Source organism: Prinia subflava, chromosome 25 (genome assembly GCF_021018805.1).
Source record: "Prinia subflava isolate CZ2003 ecotype Zambia chromosome 25, Cam_Psub_1.2, whole genome shotgun sequence".
In the NCBI taxonomy this organism is placed as follows: Eukaryota; Metazoa; Chordata; class Aves; order Passeriformes; family Cisticolidae; genus Prinia; species Prinia subflava.
Window position 1 is genome coordinate 5,498,998 of NC_086271.1, and position 14,217 is coordinate 5,513,214.

General features: G+C 46.8%; 1 protein-coding gene across 3 annotated transcripts in view; it reads right to left on the bottom strand.

Annotated features, from left to right (window-relative positions):
- Positions 1 to 14,217, bottom strand: part of PGM2L1 (phosphoglucomutase 2 like 1) — a 45,669-nt gene that overhangs the window by 11,807 nt on the left and 19,645 nt on the right. For 2 of the 3 annotated variants that reach the window (XM_063419291.1, XM_063419289.1), the window contains exons 2-5: positions 8,357 to 8,524; positions 3,211 to 3,317; positions 1,161 to 1,245; positions 459 to 542 (exon numbers count right to left, since the gene is read on the bottom strand). In XM_063419291.1, the coding sequence (XP_063275361.1) occupies positions 459 to 542; positions 1,161 to 1,245; positions 3,211 to 3,317; positions 8,357 to 8,524 (444 nt within the window). Of the gene's footprint in view, positions 1 to 458; positions 543 to 1,160; positions 1,246 to 3,210; positions 3,318 to 8,356; positions 8,525 to 8,700; positions 8,847 to 14,217 lie in introns of those variants that run through there. The other variant, XM_063419290.1, reaches the window with a different exon arrangement.

Genomic DNA, 14,217 nt, shown 5'->3' on the forward strand with positions numbered 1-14,217 from the left:
ATGGAATGTCACTACAGATTTATGCTCAAGACACACAAACTATGTGGTCTTATGTGCTCATCACAGACAAGTGTGTCAGGTTATAGAAGATGAATAACTTTACATAACTTGTCCTTCTAATGAACACACACAAAGCTTTTTCCCATGAGGGCGGGGAGGCCCTGGCACAGGCTGCCCCATCCCAGAGGGTTCCGAGTCCAGGCTGGACACTTGAAGCAACCTGGGATGGTGGGAGCTGTCCCTGCCACGGCAGAAAGCTGGACTGGCTGAGCCTTGAGGCCCTTTCCAACCCAAGGCACTCTGTGGCCCCACACCAGGCCAAGCACAGGCAGGGAATGCTGGACAGCAGCCGGCAGGGCTTGTAGCCATTGTCCTCACCTTGTAGCCATTGTCCTCACCTTGTAGCCATTGTCCTCACCTTGTAGCCATTGTCCTCACCTTGTAGCCATTGTCCTCACCTTGTAGCCATTGTCCTCCTTGCGGTTGTGGGAGGCTGTGATCATCACCCCGGCCACGGCTCCCAGCTGCTGCACGGCGTAGGGCTGCAAGGGAACCACAGACAGCGCTCAGACCGCAGCATGGGACAGCAGCAGCAGCTACCCAGGGCTGGAACCCTGCACCAGGGCCTCCCAAAACCACACACGCTGCACTGGCCCCTGCAGCCAGCAGGGGAAAGCTGCTCTAACTCTTCTCCAGGAAAACATGCTTCTTATCAATCACAGAAACACAGTCCTTAGCTGGCCAGCTAAAGAAAGCTCAGCTTATGGGAGCACTGGCTGAAACAGAGCAAAGGAATTCACAAAAAGGCTTCTTGAAAAGCAAATTACAGGTACTCCAGGCATTCCAATCCTCCCCTCAAACCAAGATCCATAGAATACACACAGCACACTGGAAGAGCTTATGGAATACAAGCAAGGCTCTAAAACCATGCAAGGAAAAGCTGCTGTGACTAGAAGAGCCTATTTTTGACATATTAAAAGCAGAGGCACTGAGGAATTTGGCAGCATCCTTATCACAGCCTTCTTGAAGAGCCATGCATACCAAGCAGCCTCTGTTTTTGTTAAATAACAGAATTCACAAAAATCACTAGTTCTCCTTTTCAGTCAATTCAAATTCCCTTAACTGTGTGGTGCAACAATATGGACAAGAAGGTGACTCACCACAAAGGGGGTAGGGACATAGGTGGAGAAGAAGTACACAAGTACATCTTTTGCCAGCAGGACTGCTGCAGTGAGCTTTGCAAGCCTACCAACAGGAAAAAGAAAATATTCAGTCACTCCAACTCCCCAGGGCAGCCCAAAAGCCAGATGGAATTCCTGTTACCTCCAAGCACTTGTTTCTTAAAGCACTCCACTGCTTTTTGGCTTATGCTTGAATTGCACAGTCAGGAAAAGAGTTTTCAGGCTGCAGAATCTGAGCCAGCACTTTCAGCTGCTACCTGGACAGTGCAAGGCACTTCAGTCCCTCACCCAAACGAAGCAAATATCCCATACAAAGGTACAGAACCTGTGGGCAGAACACTCATCCTTTGCTCAAGGACAGAAACAACTACCCACAAAGTTTGAAGTATCAGATGTATTCAACAGCAGGTTTGGAAAAGGATCTGGTATCCCACATAAAGCTCATTTGCCAGCCCTGCCCAGCAGCTTCAGACAAAGTCCAGGAAGCAGATCTATTCCTAAAATATATTTCTGCAAAGCACCACCCCTCATTCCAAAATATTTTGAAACAGGAACAGTGCCCATAGTTCTACATCTCACTTTATTATCAACTTGCCCTTTCAAGCACCAGGGAAGCTCATTCTCTTCTAGGTAACTGCTATCAAAATTCTTTTGCACTCAGGCACCCACAGCTCAGGAGATAAGGGGAAGTCTCAGAGTCAAAACAGATGAGATATTAAATGGTGTAAGCTCACCTCGCTCCCTTGTTCTCACAGACAAGCATTAATACCGACTTCCTTCTCTCCACCACCAGCAACCCACGTTTCACTGACTCAGAATTGCACTACAGCACCTGTCAAAAGTCACCTGAAGCCACCTGGAAGAGTTTGACAGCTCAGCTTGGAGTTGAAGCTACTAAAATTCTGCTTGGTTTACACCAACCTAATCACAGGACACAGCTGGATGATGTGCTGTCCCCCTGGGCCCTGCTGCCCTGGAAAAGCACTCTGCTCCCACTGGAAACAGTCTTTTGGGGGAGTTCAGTTTGATTTTAGCACTGCTGAAAGGGTGCACTATCCCAGGGGCACAGGAGAAACACGTGGTGGGGAGCTGAGGCTCTACTTGGACACGTGAAACAACTGTGCCACCATCAAGTCTGAACTACAGCCTTTGTGTGCCTGAAAAGGAACATCACCCTCGCCCTTCCCCATTTTAGACTGTGCCTAACCCACACAGTCTGGGGGATAATGGGCCACGCGTACCCCCAGTCCCAGGGGAGAGGCATCCAGGGGAAGGGAGACAGTCATTGGATTCTGTGCTCTATTATACATACTAAGGACTTCTTCATCCCTAAAACATTAAATACTACACCATTTTATAAAAAGGAACTGTTAGTTACAACAATAACTACAATAATTAACTTCTCCTTACCTAAATACTAATTAGCTACTGGGTTGGCTTTTTTGCACAGCATTCCCTTACCACATGTGTTTTGCTCCCCAATGACCAGGGACTAAGATTCCTTAAAGGACTCAGAAAGAGTCTTCTCCCCTTCCCTTGCAAAAAGCACAATTGGCCATTGCTGGAAGTCTACATTTTAAGCATTCCAGGTAAAAATCCCCTCCAAGTGAAAACACACTGGCCTACAGCAGGCTGCAGGTGGAATTGTTCTTCCCCAAGCAAGCTTAAATCAGGGGTGAAATACCAGAGAACAGTGTTAAAAGTGCATTAATAGTTGGGGGTTAGATGTTAATGCTCTGGATTTACCTGCATGTTCAAATTTGTCTCCAGACATATTAAGCCTAATGTTCTTGTGCAGTTAATCTGTAAATTCTCTGGTGGAACAAGCAGCCCTACACTCCTGGTTTGCTGCCAAACTGGTACCACAAAGGATTCAGTCCCAGCCTCTTCTCATGACTACTTCAATGGACTAAGGGAGAGCAGAGAGTGTGCCCAGTTCATCACAAACAAAAGGAAAAGCGCTGATAGGACAGAACATTTAAAGCCACAATTTCATTTCTAGTCTTGCAAATGTAATCAATACTCATACTTCTTACTGCTGCAGTTGCTGGTGACCTGACCTCGAGTATCATATCCAACAACAAAGCCTCTCTGCTTAAAGTCTGAGAAGTTCCTCTCAAGGTACTTGTAGATCCCCTGGAGAAGACAAAAAAAGGAAAGAAGAATTAGCTGGACTGCAGCACACACAAACATTAACGGTGATCGTTCACAAAGGATGGATAATGTCAGTAGGCAAAACACAGCTCAAACACATCAATAACAGTGTTCACAAAAGCAGCAGTGCTTTTTTCCCTGGTGTTCACTGAAAAAAAGCAAGTAACCAGAGAAACTGTTGTGGGAAACAAAAATGAGCAGGACAACAACAAACCCTCAAGAAGCAAATACTCATTTTCAATCCACACTGCGTTTCATTTATTTAAATCATCTTCCCAAGACTGAATTGAGAAAAATCCATATTTTGGAGGTCCATCCCCTCAGGCAATATAAAGATGTGCCAGCCTAGTCTTTATCCCTCTGCCCACAGTACAAGTCAGACATTTTCAACATGGTTTCCAAAGTGTTAGTCCTAAATATGCCTTAAAAATCAGGGAATGGTCTGGGTGGGAAGATCAGCTTTTACTCCAGTTTCACCTCCATTCCTTCCCCACCAGAATCTCTCTGAAGATCCACCATGGAAAGAGCCCATGACGGCTCAGCAGTTTTAGATAAAAAGATGGAAGTACCATTGTTAATGGAAGTTTCCAGAGGCTGCAGCTCCCCTCAACAGACAACACAGCACAGTGAACTTAACAGAGCCACGCTGATCCTACAAATGCTGCCTCTCACAGAGGTACAGGTTGCCTCCTGATGGGAGTGGGGGTGCTCTGTACCAGAATTAAACAGATTCTCCCCCCAGCCAATATTTAGTGCAATCCCTCAGGATGGTTTTATCTGGATCGGACTGGGTATGTGAAAAGCCAGGCTGACTCCTACCCTGAAGTCCAGCTGAGATTCCTTTCCTTGAATGGCTTTGGCCCTTTAGAATCCCAGACTGTTAAGGCTGGGAAAGGCCTCAGAACAAGTCCAAGCAGGCACTGGAAGGATGTGCTCCAGAGCATGACCTGGTGGATACTGGCACCTCTTTGGTGAACCCTCTCAGCTGCAGGCATTGAGGGATTTACACAGAGAGGGATAGATTTATTCCTAAAACAAATATAACTCTGAGTGGAGCCAGGTCTGGAGGCCATGTCATGGCAAGATCACCTGCTGAAGTCACCTTCACACTGAACCCAAAACACACAAAGTGTTCACCCTGCCCTGACAGCCTGCCAAGAACTTTCATTCTCAGTTCCAAGGAGAGGAATGGGAAACACTCTTCAGGTTGACTTGAACAACCTGAATAACAGCTAAAGACATCAACAGCAGATTTCTTATAACAGATCCCTTATCTAGGCTAGGATTTTGTATGAAGAAAAACAGCAATGTCTTTACTTTCTGCTATGGAGCAGTTTGCTCAAAATTAGTCCCTTAAGCTCAGCCAGACTTCACAGCTGAAGTGAACTCAGTCCTACTGCGCTTGCCTGCTATCCAAACATCTTTATGAAAGATGCAGAAAACAGAAGTCAATCAACAAATGCCAGTGAAGAAGTGAATGCAGAGCCTCTCCACTGTCTAAACCCCCTACCTGAGTTCTCATCATCTTCTTCCAGGTGCCCAAGGGCAATTAGGAATTCCAGCACCTGGAAGAGAGTTTAAGTCCTCTCTTGAAAGGTTCCTCAATTTCTACTGGAATTTCCATTTCCTTTTAACAAGACCCAGGTTCTGATAGTGTCCCTAATTGCTACTGCTATTAAATTTCTACCACTTCTAAAGGAGGCCCAGGTATATCTCCTGGTGATAATTAATGGCTCATTAGCAGGTGTCAGCACACAACTGTATCAGCCCCTCAGGTCTAAGCCAAAATTCTCTTCAGGTGACTGAAGTATCACCGTTACCTCTCCCACGGTGGTTCGGGTCATTTCCTGGTGCAAAATCCATGGAATAGGTCTACATCTACACCATGTCTAGTCTCTTATGCTCAAGTTCAAAAAAAAAAAAGTGAGGCAACAGTGATGATATCAAGAAACAGACTGAAAGATTGTTGGTTGTTGAAATCCAGAGAGGTAGGAACAGCTTTAGAAAGTGCAGCATTTAAATTTTTCACCTTTAGCTTTGCTTTTTAAGCAGCAGGAAACTCCATGATGCAAAGGTGGCTGGTTTTGTCACTGTGGAGATCTGTGACAGGTTCTCTCCCACTAATAAAAGCATCTGGACATGCATCAATGTAGGACAAAAGCCAGGGAGAATCAGGGCTTGTCATGGGTTGGCGCTGGCCAGATGCCAGTGCACCCATGAGTGTATGTTTTTCCTAACGAACTACTACTGTGAGATGTGGTCAAGAACAGAGCAGAGCAGGCCCAAAACTTGAAATAGAAAGAAAACTTTATTAAACTACATAAGAACAGAAAATAGAAAAGGAAAAAAAAAAAACCTAAACACACAAAAAAATAGAAATTAAAACCTCCCATAATATTTCTTCTCCTCCCCTAATTTCCACCCATTCCACACTCTAACTTTTAACATTTACACGTTACCCTCCATCTTACTTGCTTAAACCAAAACCCTGGGTTCCCAGTCAAAGTCATCATCACTCAAAAAAACCAATCTTCAATCCATCCAGGGAGAGAGGAGTCTCTCTCACACCACAGACCCCCCACAGGAAACACAGGTCCACCCTTCCGTGTTCCCATGGCAGCGCCTGGAGAACTCTGCCAGGGTGACACCCTCCTTTCCATGTCCAGTGCTCTCACCACTGTCCATGGGCCAAAGCTGCATACAGGGCTCTTTTTAAGGATGCTTGCATGCCGGGACAGCAGTTCCTCCCCATTTTCCCCTGGGGCTGAGGGTTCCAAGAACAGAGGTGTTCCCTGAGGGCAGAGGGCACCACCACACCCTCTTCCTCTCTTCTCTGTTCACTCCACTCTTACAGTGCCAGTCACTGCAGCACAGTCGAGCCAGCTGCATCCCCCCAAAATACAGTCTATGTTCAAAAGGACTCAGGTTCAGTCTATGGCTAACATTATGCAAGAAAAGTCCAGCCCAAAAGCCACTCCACCTCTGCCCATCTGGGATTCCTTTCATCTTCCTTTATCATCTCAGTCCCAGGCTGTCTCTCTCTCTTCTCTCAAACCACCAGCTATGAGAATCAATGTCTGGGAAAAGTTTTCTTCTGCCAAGAAAGAGTTAAAAGTCTCTGGCTGCCGGCAGGGCCGCAGGCTCAGGCACTCCTCACTTCCCCTCAAACCAGGACAGGGCTTTACATGGAGTTTATGTACTTCCAACTTCCAGCAGAGGCCACAGCAACTGCTGAATATCCTGTACCTTCCTGGATCTGACTTTTCATAAGATCAATATAATCAAATCAAATGAAGAAAAATCAGATCACATGAAGGACATGGAACACACAGCCAACTTCAGTACAGCTCATTTTAACTGAAGCAAGGGTTAATGACACTCAAGTCTGCTGTTTGCCTGCCCGTCTATTCCTGTCCCAGGTAAGGACAAATCCAGGGCTGCCCATGCTCAGACCAGAATCAGCAGAACTGTTCCTGCTCTCAGCTTCTGAAACAAGAGTGCTCAAACAAAGATTAGATCTGCTGCAGTTTACTTCAGAAACAAGTTCTAATCCACTTCCCAGAGGCCGCTTTTCCCAACTTGATTTGCAGCTTTAATAAACAACTAAAAATAGCAGCTGTGCAGAGGGAGCAGATGAACACACCCCCAGCTTGTAACTCTCAAAAACCAGCAATGCCCATGAAACTGAGCTTGCCAACACATTGCCTGCCAAGCAAAGGGGAAGCTCTCCCTTTCTGCCAGGAGCGTGGCTGAGCCAGCAGACCCACGCCAGGTCACACTCCACCAGCCTGAACCACAAAGGGAGCAGGCAAGGGCCAGCACCTCCAAACTCAGAGCAGGGAATTGACTCCCAGAAACCTCCTCTGCTTCCAAGAAAAGAGGGCTCGTTCAAAGCAGCTTGGCTGCTTTTAACAGCTCCACCACTGGCAATGAAATCCTGACTCTTAACCCCACTTTGCTCAATTCTCCTCAGTCTGCTCCCACTGCATCCACGGAGTCCACCTGGACCTGTTCATGCCACTACAGCATTTCTGGTAGAGGAGGTTGGCACACCTGGATCAGGAGGGAGAAAAGTGAAGGAAGCATCAATCCATGTTCACATGTCACACACCTAAAGGAAACTTTTTGTTAGACCCAAGAGGATACAGCACAGCAAAACTGTGAGAGAGAAGGCTGGGTTAGAAACCAGCACTTCAACACCAAACCTCTATAAACAGCACTGGAATTTCACCTCTCCACAAGAGTGTGGGCTCCAGCTGTACAACTCAGACAACAGAATATCCAACAGCTTAGGTGAGTACCAGCTGTCCCAAGCTTTAAGCACAGGCCTCCATCCTAGGCCAACAGAAAGCCCTATTTCAGTCACATGTCCTGAGGGAGGTTAGAGCACCAGCTTGCAAAGAGAAACCAGCTAAAAAGTTCAAGTGCACACTATTAAATCAGAGGTTTTACCAACCCTTGCTAAACCATGTAATAAAACACCTCTGATCATACAGCTGAAGCTCCATTCCTACAAAAAGTACCTGTCAAGATTCCGTCATTTTGCCATAAGGAACATTCTATTGATTTTCCAAATGCAAGGGTTCCAAATACAGCAGCTCATTCTATTTTCAATAGTGAAAGCTAGAGGTGGGCACAAATAAACTGTTTAAGTAAGTGGAGTATACTCACTCCATACATATCCACGATTTCTGCTGGGCTAAAAAGAAAAGGCTATTCGATTGAGGCTTTGCTTTTTTGGTTCGGGTTATTTTTGTTGTTTTGTTTTTGGCAAATACTCCAAGCTCTTTTTATGGCAGCTCATAAGATTTCCAGCTACAGGGCTGCATAACAGACTCAGCACTGGCCCAATTCCAGCCCAGCCAAACCTCTCTGAGGCACTGCATTTCCTGTGAGCGCTGAGCTTTCCCTTGGTGCTGGCACCCAGCTGCCGGGCGGCCGCAGCGTGCAGCTCTGGGATCCCCGCAGGGCGCTGATCCCCACGGCTCCCCCTGGCCTCTTCCCAGCCCAGCCCAGCTCACCTGGGTGGACTGGATGACCGTGAGGTCGTTGATGTAGCAGAAGCCTGCTCCCATGGCCGAGCGCAGCCCGGCCGTGCCGAAGGTCAGCCGGCAGCACAGGCGCTCCCGCAGCTCCTTGTGCTTCCCGTCCTGCAGCAGGCTCTCAATCTGCTCCTTCGTCTTCTGGTTCTGCAAAAGAACGTCAAGGTCGCTGTTCAGTGCTTGGAACCAGGAGCTCAACTGTACGTGCTCAGAAGTTTGAAATAATTCCTATAGCAAATTCCTCCTATCCTATGAAATGCATGTGCACCGGCCTCCACTGTAACTCATTTCCCTCACATTCTTCCCACATTATTCTTACTAACAAAAGACTCAAGAGCTCTTGCTGCCACTGATACGGTGATGTGTTTGTCTGGCCATTAAGACACCTTCCAGCTCCTCTGCCACAGGAGAACAGACTTTGGAGAGGGTTTTTCCAGGGCAGATAACATAATCCAGTTCCTGATCTTTGCTGCTGGAAGGCAGGCAAAAATCCAAACTTGAACACAGCACTTCCTTCCTCCCCACCCACAGGAAACAGGCACAGTAAAATCGTGGACATCACAGGATGGTTTGGGTTGGAAGAGACCTAGGAGATGACCCCACTCCACCCCCTTGCACTGGACCAGGTTCCTAAGCCCTCCAGCACCAGACAGGGTGTCCTGCAGCATGCTGGATTGTTATCCAGACTGATCCCCCTGTTCAGCCAGGATTTTCCTAAATCTGCACCACCATCACAGCTGAGAACCTGCAAGCGCACAAACTGGACATTGCACACCTCTACTACTTGTTCCTCATAGTTATCCAACTAATACTGAATTAATCTGGCCACCAACAAACTCAGCCTGTCTGCTGACACCCAGTTTGGACAAGGCACTCCCCAGACCCCACACACAGCAGAGGAGTAAGAGCCAGTGGTTACACAGCTGGAAAAAGCAGTGACTGCAGGGGTGTAAAACACAGCCCTGGGGGCACAAGTGCTTCTCTGAAGTGGTGCTGCTTCAAGCAGGGCCACAAGGAAGGGTTAAAGAAGGCAGATGGAATCTGCAGGGCAGGGGTGAAGCACCCCTGACATTTAAAATAGAGGTCAGGTAGCTCCAGCAGCACTGGGAAGCAGGCTCCACACAGACAGGGGGAGGTTCATCAGGAGGACTGGCAAAACGCTGGGAAGAGCACAAAGACAGGAGCTGCACATTCACTGGGAGAGAAAAAAATTGATAAAACACATTGAAATAGCTGAAATTATTTCTGCAGCTTGATAACAGACCCTGAACACGACACACATGGATTTCAAACAACTTCTTATTTCTGTGTGCTCTAAAACAAAGGGCAAGCCATTATTGTCCAGGCTCCTGGATGGCCTCACAACCAAAGCAAGACAGTGCTCACTACCCAGCTGAACACAGGCCTAGAAAGAAACCAAAACAATGGGGCACAATAGATATTAAACTGCAAAAATGAAAGCTTCTCTCTCAGCTGTTCATAGGCAGCCAACCAGAAAACAAATGACTAATGTGAAAAGAGTCCAAGGCAAGAGTATTGAAACCTCATTTCCCACTATTGTAGTGCCTGGCTGTGCTTTAAAATGCAGTTATTAAACTACACAGCATCCTCTACAGCTTTTTAGGACTCACTGCATTGCTTCCCTGCAAAAACAGAATAGAAATTACACATTCCATAGTTTATGGAGCTTTTCAAAACGGAGGCAATAGTCATGCAATAGCACAAACATTTATTTCAAAAATACATTAACAAGCATTTTTGACTGAAGCTACTTAATTTCCTAAGGGATAAAAATGAGTTGGCCAAAACAGCACCAGAATAACATTTTAATCTGTTCAGGTCACACTCAGTTAAGCTGAACTTGCAGAAAATGAAGGAGGAAAAAAAAAGTTACAAGTGAAAATCTCCAAGCTTTCTACAGATGGCCTCAAACCCAGAAAGTGGGAAACCTACAGGAGTGGGTATAAATGCACAAGTCCTGATGATCTGTCTCACACTCTGGGTTCTAATGGTATTGAAGGGATAAGCCTGACCCCCAGACAGCTCTTACCCCAGCCTGGCACCATCCTTCCTGCTTCCCAGCTTGCCCTCATCCCACCTGGCACCATCCTTCCTGCTTCCCAGCCGGCCTTTTTCCCCAAGCTGGAGCTTCACACCCTATGGCCCAGCTTAGCTTCCTGCCACAGCCAGCCTGGCTCTGCTCTGCCACCCAGAGTGGCACCATCTGCCACCCTGAGCTGGGAATTCCAGAGCAGCTTTCACTGCTGACACTTAACCCCACTGCAAACCCTGGAAAAAACCCCAGGGGGTTTTGCTGGTTTGTTTGGCAGTTATTAAATCAAGTCTCACATCTGCAGCTTTTGTGATGGTTTGTCTCTCCAAGTGCAAAAAAGAAAAGTTCCTTAGAGATTTTAGACTAGTGTTTGAATGATTAATAGTCTTAAAAAAAAATGAAACTGCCTAAAGCTTCCTGTCTTCAGCAGAAATAAACGAGGCTGTTTGATACAAAAATAGCCAGCCCTCAAAAAAGCAATGCTTTGAGACATCCCTGCATCCCAATGGCTCCAAAAAAGCAATTCAGATTCTCAGGAGTAAAGAGCTCAGAGACTGTAAGTTTAAGCCTAAAGGCAAGCAGTACATGGATGCTGATGACAGAAAAACAGCCTTGATTTCAATGCCCAAACGTGCCCGATCTCTGTGCTGCTGGCCAACCAGCCTTCCTGGGACCACAGAACGCTCCGGGCTTAAAGCTGAGCAGGGAACATCCAGCACCTGGCACAGCATCCAGCAGAAGCAGCACCAACTCCTCCTCCACAGGGAAGAGAAACCTTCAAAGCCCCACACTGCTACTGGTTTTCCAAGGGTTACTCACTGATGGAGAAGGCCTTGCATTTGGCTACGGAATACCCACTGACTCCAAACTATTGTTACTTGATAAATGTTTGCTGGATGTACATATTTATTATTACCTTTCCTGTAACTTGCTCAACAACACCAGGAACTTCCAACCAAGAAATTCCATCATCTTTTTATATTTTCACTTGGCAAAAAAAAAACCAAAAAAAAAAAACCCAAACCCAAAACAAAAAACGAACAACAAATTCACACCTTCAAACCACACCATCAGCACCAAAATTCCTATGGAAAACTCCAGACATTTGTTTATTTGATCACCCCCCCTAAAACACCAGGAATACTTCAAAATATATGTATAAATAAATAAATGATACCTCTCTAACAGACGTGTGTATAACACACCTCTCTAACAGATATGTACACAGTCAATCCATGACTAATATAACTGTGTATATAATAAATAAATTATACCAACCAAATACATTTAATGACACCTACCTAACACACCTCCATGCTCTCTGTGGTGTCTGTACAGCACACATCTGTAAATGTTTAGCACGCACAGCACAGCCCAGAAAGGCCAGGCCAAGACCACAATCAAGAGGCAACAGCCACCACCCCCAGCTCCTGCTGGAAAAGGCTCCTGCCCACGGCCAGCTGCACAAGGAGGTGGCAGATAAGGTGACAAATAAGGTGACAGTGGCCCTGGGAGAGGCTCCTGCCCGAACACACCCCCTTGGGGCAGAAAAGGGAAAGGAGGACAGGGCTCTGGCCGGTGTTGGGGCTAAGGATGGGCGACCTGGCACTGCCACAGTCCCTGCTTGTCCCTGCAGGTCCCTGGGACCCCTGGCCTGGGTTGTCCCCGACTGGCAGCTCTGCCCTCAGCTCATTTCCAGTCCTGCAGCCCTCCCCAACAGGTGGGAGCGCCCTCAGGCACTCAGCCTGCCATTTCAAGATGTGAATTGGTGTGGCATCCCTAACGCTCCAGTATCTTTGAGACTTGCCATGGATGTGGGTAGTGGAGAAGGGCCAGAGCCCAGGCAATGCCAAGCAGCCCGTCCCCAGTACATCCAGACAGGGCTCTCAGCTCAGAGAGCAGGGCTCGGCATGGCTGCCAGCCTGGGAGGAAAATGAGACTGCCAGAACCTTGTCTTTGGTACTTCACCCCCCCGTCACACAGGAATGGAAATCAGAAACACTTGGGACAGAGAGACAGGCTGCTGCGTGGGTGACAGACTGAACATTGTTCTGTGCTCACATAAACACCAGAAAAAAAGAAGGTCTGTAATGATTTCTCCTCTAAACTTATTACATTAATATTTATGTATATATACACACATACATATATATATATAAAACAACTATTTATAAGAAGTCACTGCCAGAATCAGAACTCTGGGGTCACAACCTGCAGCAGACTCTGCAACACACAGAAAGGTTTGAAGTACATTAACAAAAAAAACACAACACATTCTCCATGAAATTTTCCATTTTCCATGTACTGCACAGTTGCCTGCTGAGGAAGAATTGCACTTTTCTTGTGGCTTATCAGGGTTCACAATTTGTAACAAGTGGAGAATTAAAGGCAAGGGCATTAACTGAGTATTTCTCACGGACCTTTCACACCCAATCATGTTAATCACATGTACTTACCACCAGAGTTAGGTTTCAAAGCGAATACCTTGTCATAATAACTGGCAATTTACTACTCACAGCAATTTTGTTTTGTTGTTTTGCACACGCTTTGCCTGTGTAGCTTAAAGAAAGGGGAAAGTCTCAGGATGTTTTGAGCTTCAATGGATTTTCTGTGGCCTTCATTTTCCCAATGTTATTCTTAAAAATTCACTTAGAAGTCATAATAAGCAAAAATATTGCAAGTCAAAAGACTGGAGCAAGTTACTGGTCTCAAACTATCAAGCCCATTTCCTCTTGGAAAGCATCTCAAAAACCACAAGAATTAGAACACCACAGGACACTCCAAAAGCACCCCAAAACCACTTGATCAGCAAGGAAGAACTCTCCACACTACAGCTGAGACAATGATATCGAGTCCATGAATTAGTAAAACCAAGGGAGAAGACAGTGAATGGGGCCTGCACAAACAGCTCCTGCATAATTAATCCCAGCTTTCCCCCCCATGTGAAGTTCTAGCAGTGCCTTCAAAGGCCAAAGCTTCTCCCAGGTACCCCAGCCAGGAGCAGTGTGTGCACAAAGCCTCAGCTGCTTGCCACACAAACCAGACTCCATCAGGAGACTCGGGGCAGATGGGGAAATACAACAGGAGAATTAGGAAGTGGATGAAAGGCAATTAAAGGGAGAAAGTGGAGAACAATGACTAATTGTTCACATACTTCACCAGCGAGGATTAAACACAAGGCGCTGCCTTGTGCCTCCAAGCCTGGCTCAAAGACCAAACCAGTAACTAAGGAGAGAGGATGGGGAGGGGGGAATGCCAGGAGCATTAACGAGGATGCAGGATGCTGGTGAGGAGAGCAGGAAATCAGGATACTCATCCCACAGCCAGGCTTCCTCCACCCAGCCAGGGTTTTAGGTGAGGTGAGCACAAACACCCAAACCACAAAGGATAGAGAGCACAGCTCTGGTAATTAATTACAGCAAGCAATTTTCAATTAAGTTGGAGGACAAAAGCCTCCCACAGCTGGGAACGGAGTGCATAGATTTTTCCTTGATCAGAGGCAGCAAAAATCCCTGCAGCTCAGGAAGCTGGGGGTGGGAAGGAGGGTCAGGTTTGATAAGCAGCAAAGGCCCCAATTGCCCGGTTTGTGGTGAAATACGAGGGCATTGGACCAACAACCCCTGCCCATGCCACATTTCCTGGTTTCTCCTTGCCTTGCCCTCCCCCAAACACCTTCACCTGTTTGTTAACACCTTTCCTGAACGACCCCTGGCCCCAGCAAGCAGCCCCCAGTCCTCCTTCTCCTCCAGGTGATTTTGGGTTGTCAGATTTCCCAGGAGCTCTCTTG